Below are 12,236 nucleotides of genomic sequence, written 5' to 3'. Positions count from 1 at the left end.
GCCAACTCCCAGTTTATGACCAGCATTTGCAATGTGTGAAAAAGACCCCAGATGATAAAGATAATGTCAAGCACAGGGGAAAGCTTAACAGGTTGAGATAGCAGGAGATGGGGTTGGTTGGGAAGCAGCTCAGTTCTTGAAGGTGGAACTGAAATGACAAATAAAGCCAATGGACAAGATTCAATAAGTCTGAACTCAGTGTGTTTAAGTGATAGAACTACAGATTTTTTGTGACTGGGAGGTGATTTTGGTAAAATGTGTGACCTGTCTTGGAGTCACGTGTAGCAGAGAGGGATAGTTGGTAATAACAGGATCTACAAAAAGACTTAGGTGCTGCAGTGCTCTGTGCTTGGGTGCTCTCTCAGCTTGTGTTGCACTTGCCTCGACTAATTAACATCTTCATTGTTGCCAACAGTCCCTTGATACCAGGATGACATTCTTCCAGATGATATGGAAGTTATCAGTGAGTCCAGAGACAACTGAAGAGACCAATCCAAGATCTGCATGTTTCACATGGCATACAGTTGCAGAAGGAAGGAGTGGATCCTGGTGATGTTGGGTCACAGAGCTTTCCTCTTATCGTTCTGGCCTATTTGCCTCCATGGTGAGGTGAGTTTGCTCAAAATGGTTGATGCTTTGTCATACTTCACAGTGCCATTGGGGAAGATTCAGTCCTTGAGTCTTCCAGGTATTGATATTCATATCACATTTCTTCTAATTGACCTTCACTTTGCCTGGAGTAATTAATGAGTCATTGGGCTAAAGAGATGAAGGAGGAGCCATCATCTCCTACCCTTTTTTGCTAGTGGTGAATGTGTTTAGTGAGAAGCCATTTGCCCCAGTTCTCCCATGTCTCTGGCAGGTGAGCTAACCAGTGAGCCAACTAACTCCATCTGGCAGCTGGATTCTGAGGGACCAGACCAGCTTGGGTTTGGTGAATAATGTTATCATACCCCGTTTTCCTTTAAAGCACAAGTGATCCTATTAGCTCCTACCATCCTGTTAGAGTTCCGTGGTTGGAGCAGTTACCCAGGATGGAGACGATTTCTTTCTGGTTGATGGGACACGTGTACTTCTTACCTCCTAGAAATGTTCTTTAATTACTAGACAGTTCTGGGGGAGGAGAGGGTCATGCATGCCCACACTCTCCTGTTGAAGCCATTGTACTTTGCACGTGAGAGATAGAGAGAGACAGTATGCACACATGACATGTGAGTTTGGATCTGGGGACATTTATGTGAAATGGGGTAGCTTTGCTTCTAATCCATGTTCCACAAACACTTTCAATATTTTGTCAATGACTGTTTATTGTAAAATGTCACCTTGGGCCACTGCCAGCTCTTTGTTTATAGGTACTCCCTTTAAATGGAGCATCTCAAAGATTAACTACCCCAGGATTAGCCAGGATCTGGTGGCCGAGTGGTTGAGGGATTCTTGCTGTGGCTCCAGAAACACAAGTTCATGCCCTGCTTGGGACTCAAGCCAAAGACTTCCTCACAGTCAGTCCAGCTGGAAATAAGTGCCTGGCCATTTAGCATGGGTACTCAAAAGTAGCTTGAAGTAATTATTCCCTTTGCCGTTGGTTAAGAAACCTGTGCACCTGAAGCACATCAGCCCAACAGGCTGGGAAGCTTTGGATTACTTTTGACTGGTTTTGCCTAATGTTAGCCCTTTGTTACCTCTTGTGAAGGTGAGAAAATACTAAAGAGTTTCCGGCATCAGTTAGAATCCATAAGCTGAACACAGACAGATGCTACCTCGCATTCTGCCAGGCAGATGGCACTGGCCTGCTTCTCAAGGAGCTCCCGGCAGTAATTACATGCCCTGCTGAGACAGAGCACCTGCTATCATTTCACACAGTCAGCAAAGCAATCCCAGTGATCATACAAACATGATATACTAGCTATCATTCCTCCCCTGGGAAGGGCACAGTGGGGCAGAGTTTATGAGCCTCTCCTCCCCACTTGTTCCTGTCTGATAAATTGGGGCCATGAGCTTGCATTTAGAGCTGTTGGATCCAGTCCTGGCACTTTGTCATCTTAACTCTCTGGTGTTAACACTGGTTCCTCATTCTCTGATAATACATCAGAAGGAAGATTGCCCTCCCCTGCCCTTTTTCTCGTTGTAGCTTACAGCGTCCTGGCTCATGTCCAAATTGACACTGGCAACAGTTAAGACCAATGGGGCTCCTCTTAGGGATTTTTTTTTTTAACTCACTGATGCCCCATCTCCACCACATAGGTAGGTGGTGCCACCTGGGCCTGGATCAAGGTGTAGACAAGACCTGTAGTCTTTCCAAGCAAGTAGAAGTTTCCCCTTTGTGTTGTACCCTGGACCTCAGTTCTTGTTTCTTAATATGATGTGCAAGGCTGTAATAAGATTCAGGATTGTGTGTGTGTGCGCGCATGTGTGCTGGGCGGGGGTTGTGCTTCCTTCTCCCAGGTTTAATGCTGTCTTTTACACTTGAAAATGCATAAAGACACCAGAGATGGAATAAGCTGAAGCTTGACTTTGTATGTCACCTCAGTGAGCTTGTGCCTCCCAAGGCAGGGGAGTTGTGGGTTCTAGCAGGGATGGATCAGTTGTGGGGGTGGGGTGGGGAGATTGTGTACTTGCACCCCCCTTTGATTCCTAGGCCACCCAAATTTAAAAACAACTGCCTGGCAATAGTAGCAGCATTTCTAGCCAGGTAGCGGTGAGTGGGTCAATTGACTTCATGGCTCATTGCAATTGACCTGATCTCTTTTAGATGCTTCATGCCACAGGTGTTAATAACCCCCTCTCCTTCTTGGTGGTCTTGATGTTTCACTAATCAAGCTCTATGGTCCACGGTCTGTTAGCTGCTCCTGGTCATGAAGCTCCTATTTCACAGCTCTGCAGATTGTTTTTGATTCATTCTGGTGGAGTTATAATTTGTTTCTTGCTTTGATCTTAAACTAACACAGCCCTAGGCTGCTAGCATATTAGTAAAGCATCTAGTTTATTTTTAACAGGAGAAAAATGTATGTTGTTTTATATGCAATGATGCACCTCACCATTTGCACCGCCGCTCCGCCTTTCAAAATGCTAGATTTGCCTACGGGTTCTGGTCCTGCACGTCCTTATGAACCATTGGGAAAGAGGAGAAGATAAAGAAAAGGAGCAGATACTTATTTAAAACTAGCAAACCTGGGCCAATGCTTGATGAATAAGATGTTGTGTGTATACCAAGCTTGTGAGGCAAGCAGGAGTGTCAAGTGGTTACTGGAAATAGTAACTTGTAGGTCATTAAACAGAGAGTAGCTGTTGTTGCTGGGGCAACCTAAGTGGAACATCTCTTTCACCTTGTTTGATCTTAATAAATAAATAAAAACAGTGACATAATTATTACCATGTACGGTCTTCTTCAGGAATAGAAGTGAGGAAGAGCAAATTTGGAGCTGGGTAGTATATGGGACGGGTTGAAATACATGGATATTGCAGTCCAACATGAGTACCTGAACATAACTGCTTTCACCAACTAGGGCTGAGTGGTCATCTGTGCTTACTAGGAACCTGGTGTGAAATGAGTCAGTGATTTCAGCCCACTTCCTGACAGACAGGCATTCAAAGCACAGATTACCTTGGCCTGAATGGACATGCCTGTAATACAACTGTTACATCTCTGTACAGACTGGTAAGGCAAGGCTGGCTAGTATGTCCTGGAGAATTGTTCTTGTGCACTTCATCTTGTTTTGCTTTATGGCTATATAGACACTTGCAATATGCTGGCAACTTTTGCAATCACTATAGCAATTGCAGAAAAATGAAGAAAGAGAAATTGAAGCCATGGGGCTTGGAGGAGCGTGACATGGCATCATGCTAAATTGCAGTGAGCCAGTGCTGTTCATGGCTCTTCTGATTGCACCTTCTTCACAAGTTGTTTTGCTGCTATCCATCAAACTGCTGTGCTTTTCAGATTGCCATGAGGGGAGTCTATAGCAGACCTGACTTAAAATGAAAACATGACATTCACTTGTTGACTAGATTCTTCTACAGAACTTATTGATATTTTAGACAGGTGTCCTGTTCACTTGTTGAACTCTTTCATAGATCCTTGACTAGCCTCACAGCTGGTATAATTGACGTTGTTCCGTTAAAATCCACACTGCCATACCACTACACATCAGCCGCTACACATCAACTGATGATCTGACCCCAGTTACTGAATTTATTCTCCATTCTGGTAATTCTGTGAAGCGCACCCAACAGCCCTCCCTTCCCTGCTCTCCTCAAATACATTCCTTTTTTTTGAAATATTGGGTAAAGAGCGTGACAGAGAGAATAACACAATACATGAGCGCAGGCATGGTTTTTAAAATTTTTTTTTTTTAAGAAACTGCATACAGGGACAAACAATAATTTAAATAGCATGCAGTTTCAGTATGTACAAAACCTAGGACATAGAGATCCAGTTTAATTTTTTTTCTAGTTATTTACATGTTTTCATACAGCCATAATCTGTTAAATTACAATACTGGAAGAGCACATGATTGACAGTCACCACATTCACTCCTATACAAAGACGAGCTATGTACATACACTTGGATATCAACTGGAAAATGCAACTGGCTCTGAAGTAATTGAGATGCATGGAAAAGCAGTTAATGTGCCCTTCACTTAATTTTTGTATTATCAGTCATCCTAAAGTGGAGCTGGGTGAGCACCTGAGGAAAAATGGTCATTTGCACCCAATTTTTCTGATTTCTGTGGCCCAAATTTTCACCGTTTTCTTCCGTGAATGTTTGTACGAAGTGGTTTTACTGGCAGGAATATTAAGAAGCCTCTCATTTATATGTGAATATGAGTATTTTTTTAATCCAGATGAAAGTATTTTCTGATCACATTGGAAGTGCTGTTTATACCATTTCAACCATTCAGTCTGCACCCACAATGTGTGATCCATGCGGTCAGTGAAGGAAGAACAGCTGATGAGATGGTAAAGTGCATACAAGTAAAGTTAACCCAAATCTTATTCGTATAAGGGGTTTATTTGAAAAGTTTTAAATATAAATTAGTACAAATTGAAGTCTATTATTATTAGTCACTATTTCGCCCCTCCCCTGGGAAATGCCCCCAGTGTGTGTTGGCACTGTACGGGTGCAAGAGAGGCCATGGGCTCCACCCCAGAGTGTACACTCTAAAGCTTGCTCAAATAGAAAACACGTATACAGGAAGAAGGGCTATAGCTGTGAAATACATTGTTATTTATGAATCCTCCACCCAGGTCTAGCCTCAACTGTTTTTGCAAGGCTGGGGAGGAAGAGATGTCACCTTTGCTTTACCTTAGAAGTTTGTGTTGTGTTCTCAAAACATTTAGTGAGAAGTGTTACAGTTATTTTTACTATCACTCAATGCTCTCGCTTCTTTCTGGAGCTGAAGTTACATTGCAACTTAGAAACATTAAGAAGAGTGGGTTAGGATTCACTAGGTTATTACTGACAATTTTTCTTTTTCAACATTAGCATTTTTTTCCTCTTCTGCATACTTAGTGATCAGTAATGCAGTGAAGCAAGTTTTGTTCTTACCAACTTGCATTTATTTCTTTTTCAAGCAAGATACATTGCTCTTATTTTTTGATAGCCTTCTGTTGCAAATGAAGCTCACTGCTGATAACTGACTATTCCAAAGGGAAGGCATCTGCTCTTTCCTTACCTCCACCTGGACTATGTTAGGAAAAGTGTACACACCTCTCTTTTCCAAAAAAAAAGAATACCAAGTACTGCATGCACCACTGCAGTGGACTTGACTGCAGCATAGTGTCTGATAGGGAACATGTTCACAGTTTGGTGAAAAAACCCCTGTCATTTTGCTCTGAAGTGCCCATTAATGTCATTGGGTGCTATACATGCAAAATAAGGGTGCAGTCTAGTCTTTTGTCATCAGTGACCTTTAACGCCTGTGAAATACCCAAAACATTATTAACGGTAAAAATACCAGCTCAGTAGCATAGATTACTCCATGATAAAGTGTTGGGCACTTACTTAGGCTGGATTCTTCAGTAATATTTTGTACTCCACTATGCTGGTATTTGTACTTCTACAGCAGGGGTGCTCAACTTCTGGCCCATTGGGCTCCCCACAAATTGAATACAATGAATACTGCCACCCCTCCCCACTGCCAGATTCCCCAGCCCTTGGCGGATCAGAGCTGGGGCACCCTCCACCCTGCCACCACTGCACAACCCAGTTGGGGTTGTGCCACATCCTATTTCAAGTACATGGCTGGATCAGGGCTAGGCCATGCCCCTTTCCCCATCAGAGCAGTCTGTGGTGCCCCTCCACCCGCCATGGGACCACGTTGGGGCTAGGCGAAGCCCCCTTTACTGCATGACTGGGTCAGGGCCCCCCACCCCCACCTGGATGGGGCCCTGCTGCACTTGCCTTGGGCACTGGATCAGGAGGACCATGAGCTGGATCCAGCCTACCCATCTGGCCCACCAAGGAAACAGGTTGAACAACACTGCTGTAGTGAAACATTAGCAGGTCCACTGACTACTATTTCAGATTAGCACGCTCATCTGCTTGGATGTCAATACTACCACAAACAAACTCTTTCTACTGTTACCCACAGCTGGGTCTAACACACCCTACACGGCTGTGAAGCAGGGCCAGCCCAGTCAGGATAGGTTCCCACTGGGGTTGGTACCTTGGGACACCAAGGGTAAAGTGCAGTGCTAGAGCGGCATTTCCTGCATCTGGTTGTGCAGTGTGAGTTACTTAGCATAGACAGATCTTCACAGCAAATACTGCTCAATGCTTTTTTTTTTTTTTGGTGCCCTTTTGTCTTTAACAGAAAATCTGCCCTTTTTCTAGTTCCTCCCACAGTCATACTAGTTCTGGTGACTGTGATTTTTTTTGTTGCACCTCAACCCATCCTGCAGGACTGACCCTCTTCAGTAACATAGCAGAGAAGCTGGAGCAGGGATCTTTGGCCCTACAGCTATTTGATAGTAATGCATTATATATGCTCAAATGCCAAGACCTTGGCTTTTCTTCTTTTTGAAGCCACAGCACCTCCTTGCTCTGTGTGTGTGTGTGTGTGTGTGTGTGTGTGTGTGTGTGTGTGTGTGTGTGTGTGTGTGTGTGTGTGTGCGCGCAAATTAAGATATGCCTTCCAATGCCTGAACTAAAACAGCATGTAGCAAGCAATATATGCCAGGGTGAGAACTTCTCTACTGTTTCTGCACGGTGCTGATAACATTTCACGTTGTGTTCCTGCTACTAGTGAACTCGTGTCTGAGGAAATGCATTGTAGGTCCAGGAACTTTAACTGGCATGGTCCTGTAATTGAGGCTGTAATCAGTAGTCAATAGCAGACCATAGTTCCAAGGACAGTAACACTGCCTCAGACAGAGAGAAACCATCTCTATTTTGGTGGTAGTGGGGTTATTTTCTTTTGACCCACAGACATATCCTATGCACATGATCAGGGCATAGGGATCACTGTAGGTATTTACATACTATCAGGAAAACACTAGGCAGAACATGGTAATCTGTGCATGATTTAACTCCAAAGACCTATTACCACAAATCAAAAAGACAACTTAGTTCTTCAGCTTCTGTAGTAAAAAGTAAAAAGTTGTAGGCCTCCACCATACTCTAGCATGTATTATTCTCCGAATAATTATGTGTTCACCCTGGTGCTCCCACACAAGAACAAAATGCTTTCACATTTCCCATATAGAACCCAACCCTGGGATATAACTGATTGCCCTCAAGTCCTTCTGAAATCAAGATCCCTCAGTCTATTTCACTTACATCAGCTTTAAGATTAATGTAGATCCACTGAGCCAGGGAGTTACTCCTGATTTAGACCAGCAATAAGTCTTAGCAGAGATGAGACTAGAGCCAGGGTGACTACACCGGCTTGGTGACAGCTCCTATCTGGAAGAGAAATCTCCACCTGATTCTAATAGTCAGAAATCAAACTGAGGTGGCAGGAGGGACCTGCAGTTACAAAGCAACCCAGAGAAGTGAGAAAATGAGGGCTCGTATAACACATAGAGAGAGAAAACTCTCTTACAAAAGACACTGTGGTCATAGAAAACTTTGGCGTCTCTACAAATCTTTAAATGCAAAAGACAAATTATAAAATAAAAATGATACTATCCAGAACCCTGTTGCCTATGTGGATATTACCACAGTGCTTTGGACCACCTACACAGCACAGCATAATGTTTTCTTATACGAGATCACATACAACGTTGTATGTAGCTTGCTATGGTTATACTCTGTAAGGGCTTGATTCTGCAGGGTGCTGAACAATCTGGTCCCCATCTTACAAAGCATGTGAGTACTGTCACCTGCAAAGTGACTAATGATGCTCTTAGCGAAAGCTAAGTATGTGTTTAAGTACATTGCCTGAGTAGAGCAATAGCGCTCAGCCCCTTGCACAACTGAACCCTAGTTGGACCCTTTACCAGTTAAACATGCCAATGGAGGAAAGAGATAGATACATATTGTTTTTTGCTGAACAGCTTGGGGCTAGATATGGCAGCCAGTTCTGACCACCCACAACAATACAATGGAATCAACCTGAGAGGTTATTTTCAGTAAGATTTAAGTTCACACCCTTAATACCCACACTGTCTTTGAACAATCTCCCACATGCAGAGAGACAGCATATATCCCAAAAGGAACTTCTTGGAATTCAATCTTGGACCCAATTCATCACGGACTTGCACCTGCTGTCGTTGATACTTGTGCAAAGTGGATGTAAAACACAGCCTGACTGGGTTGTGTTCTACATCCTCTTTACAATCATGAGGCACGGGCATAGGCTACTACACACGGTACAAGGCAGGGAGGGAGTGAAGCCCCTTATGTTTGCTGACAATGTCCTCTTTTTAAATGTATGGATTCAGTGTTATATTTAGAAAACTACATTTTGAAATACAAAAAGATGGAGTGAAACCAGCCTTCCATGAAGAATCCTGCTCTGGTTGAAGCACGCTTTTTTCTTGGGAAGCAAAACAGTGATGGTCAGGCAGCCACACACTTTTCCAGGGAACATGAATTTCTTTGTACTCAGAAACTGTTCAAGATGGGCCGATCCTTACAGTAGTTCTCCCTCATCCTTCTTTTAAGGTGCTCACAAATAGAAAGGAATGTTTGGTTTAAGTGCTTTAATGCTTGGGGTGCAGGCCTGTTGGAGACTTCACCCAGGAGAGTCATTCCCAGAAGAACACCAAGTGCTTCAGGGGTCTTTGTAGTTGGGTGACAAATGCTTGCAAGGATAAGGGGTGACTGAAGACAGAATGGATGCACTATCAGCTGGGCTTGGACAAATATGGTGAATCCACATGCCAGGAAGTCTTTAAACATAGGTGCCAGATCTTGGCATGACTCCCACCAGGGGTATTTTCTCTTATTGAGGGATGTGCCAGCAGGTCTGATGAAGGAGCAGTACCCATCACATGTAAATACAATTTTCATTTTTTTCCCCCTATTTTTATTTTTTTTTTAAAAAAGGCAGTTTGGAAGATTTACATTGTATGTAACAGGGAAGTGAATAATACCAGCACTTATGGTTCCTTTTAATTATGTTTTTAAGACGGCATAGTAGTCAGGAAGAATTGAACTGCTACGGTCTATGAAACCTAAAAGAAAAAGGGTGAATGAAAACAATGCAATATTCTGCAACAGAAATATTCTTACCTGCATATTAATAATAAAGGCATCATTATCTAACACTTAGAGCAAGGCACTGGAAACCAACATCTCTGGTTTTCTGTGCAAAGTTAGTCCTCAATCTACCCATCTAAAAATGGGCCTAAACAACAGGAATAGCAAACTCAGTGCTGTTACAAGTTTTTAAGGACCTAATACAAAGCCTATGGAAGTCAGTGACAAAGTCTGGATTAAACCTTTAGGATACGTCTCCATGGAAGTTATTTTACCATTGCACTTTAAATTTTCACCCTGTCTGATTCCAGAGTACTTTATTTGTTTGGACAAACCCTTAGATTTTCAAGTAAAAAGAATTCATATAAATCTTTCAGTTTAAAGAGACATTTGGTGTTAAATTCACAGCTCTCCTGCAGGCACTGTATCATAACCAGAAGGATTTTGTCCCCAGGTTGTGCAGACTCGGGGGGGGGCAGTGTTTAGGTTTGATTTTTTACTGTCATGAACTAATTTATCTGTACGATTCACATGTTTGATCCAGTACATATGTCAATGCCTTAACAACAAGAATAGCTCATTACCCTGCTAATTATTTTATAATGGCTAGTTAGCTGAGTTTATTTAGGAGAATTACTGATTCTGCTAAGTGTGTGCCCTGTGAGTAAATATTGCATACACATTCTTGGCAGTACTGCTGTCAGAACTGACACTGACCTGGGACTTCATGGTTCAAAAGCAGCTGCTCACCTCTTGCAAACATTCAAACACTAGGTTGCTGCTACATGGCTACTCCGTTGCCCCCACCATTTTTTATTCCCAATGATCAGTTCAGCAGGACTGAATGAAATCTTTCCACTCATTCGGTTTCTATGGTCTAGTATTCACTGGCAATTCTTTGGTTTGTATTAGCAGCATGTGGGATTCCAAGAGCACCTTTTACTGAACTAATAGCCAGGCACAGGACTGCTTAGCTTCCTAGACGAGACGCATTCTATCATGTCATGTAAGTATTCAGACTATTATATAACTTTAAATACAGCAATCTATGAAGAAGTTATTTGAATTAGCTAGGGTAGGGGTGGCCAGTTGCGGCATGTGTGCCACAAGTAGCATGGACCATGAATGATTGGTGCCTCCTGTGACTGGGGGCCACCATGGTGGCGAGTGGGGACCGGGGACTGGCTGCAGCCACTGTCTACACTGTTGGCAGCAGTGAGCAGGGACTGTCTGCAGCCGCTGCCAGGCACATTGGTAGCGGGGGGTGAGGGGGAGGGTGGTCACTGCCCACAGAAGCTGCCAGTGGCTTTGGCAGCAGACAATCTTAAGGGGTGCACATGCCCCCCTGTGCTCCCCCTACACATTGCCTATGGCAGGGACAGCCTGTGTGTGTAGTATGCAGCAGACTAAGGAGGGGATAGGCAGCACAGAAGCAGATAGGGCAGGGAGCAAAAAGCAGAACAGCCAATTGGAGAAGGGGATCAGAGTGGCACTCAGGGAGGGTGTGGGACTAATTTGTGGCATATCTGCCAAAAAGTCTTGCCTCCCACTAAGCTAGTGGATTATTCCTGAAAATGAGCAGAAGCCCAATGTATTAAAAGAAATTACTTCAGCTTTTAATTTTCATAAATACAGATCTACAGGTGGCGAATTAATTCAGCTGTAATATTTTCAGCATCACTCTTAAAGTTATTAACTAAATTTTGTATGAGTACTTCTGGCAGTCTTCCCTAAGTGTACAAATACTAGAGCCACTCTGGTTTTGTCAAGACTTCCCTTTTAACATGAATACCTACAGTTGTTTCAATCTATAAAAGAATAAAAGTGAACTAGGTGTAGGACTTTACTAACTGCAGAGAGCCCAATTTTCAGAGGTGCTGAGCACTTACAGCTCCCACTAACTTCACCTGGCATTGCAGGGGGTTAGCAGCTCTTAAAATAAGCCCCGGAATAGAAACAGCAAGGAGAGGGGCTGGGAAACTTCTTGATCCATCAAAGTGCCTAGAATATGGGCTTCTAGAAATGAGACGTTAGCTCAGGCTCCTAACTTATTCAGTCATCAGCTTTTCTGCCTAGATCAGCATTAATTGATATCCTTGTAGGTAGTTATAATGCTGAACTTGATCCTCTGCCACTGAATTGCCTGTGAAAAGACCTGGAACTCAGGGATTAATAAATGGAATAACCTGAGTATTCAACAGTACATGATTTGTGTTCCCATTGCAGAGTAACAGCATCTTGACATGCATTAGCTCTGCAAAAGGAAGATTGCTATAATTCCCTGGCTTTTCTTTTCCTTTCAGACACAAACTGTTTATTTTCGATACTGGAACAAGTGAAATGCAAAGAAAAGGGATCCTGAATGAGCAAAAATAAGGAAAGAAGAAAAGAAAAGAAAATAGATTAAATGAGGTTAGGAACTGGCACAAAACTGTATACAAACATGCAATACTGAAGTGTGTGCGTGTGCACTCATGGTTTGATTCTGGCTGTTGTCTGCATGTGGCTATGAGTTCAGTATGTGCTTAGGAAATGAGCTAGTATGTTTTGCAAATCAACAGTATTCCTTCGTTTACTTAAAAAAAAAATCTC

At 43.0% G+C, this 12,236-nt stretch overlaps 1 protein-coding gene and 1 long non-coding RNA gene across 6 annotated transcripts in view; one reads left to right on the top strand and one right to left on the bottom strand.

Moving 5' to 3' along the window:
• Nucleotides 1–419: 419 nt before the first annotated feature.
• On the top strand, nt 420–12,226 carry LOC149868821 (uncharacterized). The gene is made up of 3 exons (XR_016441338.1): nt 420–609; nt 10,560–10,650; nt 11,948–12,226. It is a non-coding gene; the product is annotated as an uncharacterized LOC149868821 (long non-coding RNA).
• The window catches only part of PHACTR1 (phosphatase and actin regulator 1), a 470,686-nt gene continuing 465,525 nt past the window's right edge, over nt 7,076–12,236 (bottom strand). For all 5 annotated transcript variants that reach the window (XM_090039210.1, XM_090039212.1, XM_090039208.1 and 2 more), the window contains one exon: nt 7,076–9,619. In XM_090039210.1, coding sequence (XP_089895336.1) covers nt 9,604–9,619 — 16 coding nt within the window. In that variant the 3' untranslated portion in view covers nt 7,076–9,603. The remainder of the gene's footprint in view (nt 9,620–12,236) is intronic.

This window comes from Crocodylus siamensis, chromosome 3 (assembly GCF_052110815.1).
Source record: "Crocodylus siamensis isolate JL-2025a chromosome 3, ASM5211081v1, whole genome shotgun sequence".
Taxonomy (NCBI): domain Eukaryota; kingdom Metazoa; phylum Chordata; order Crocodylia; family Crocodylidae; genus Crocodylus; species Crocodylus siamensis.
This window is presented reverse-complemented; position numbering and strand designations above follow the sequence as displayed.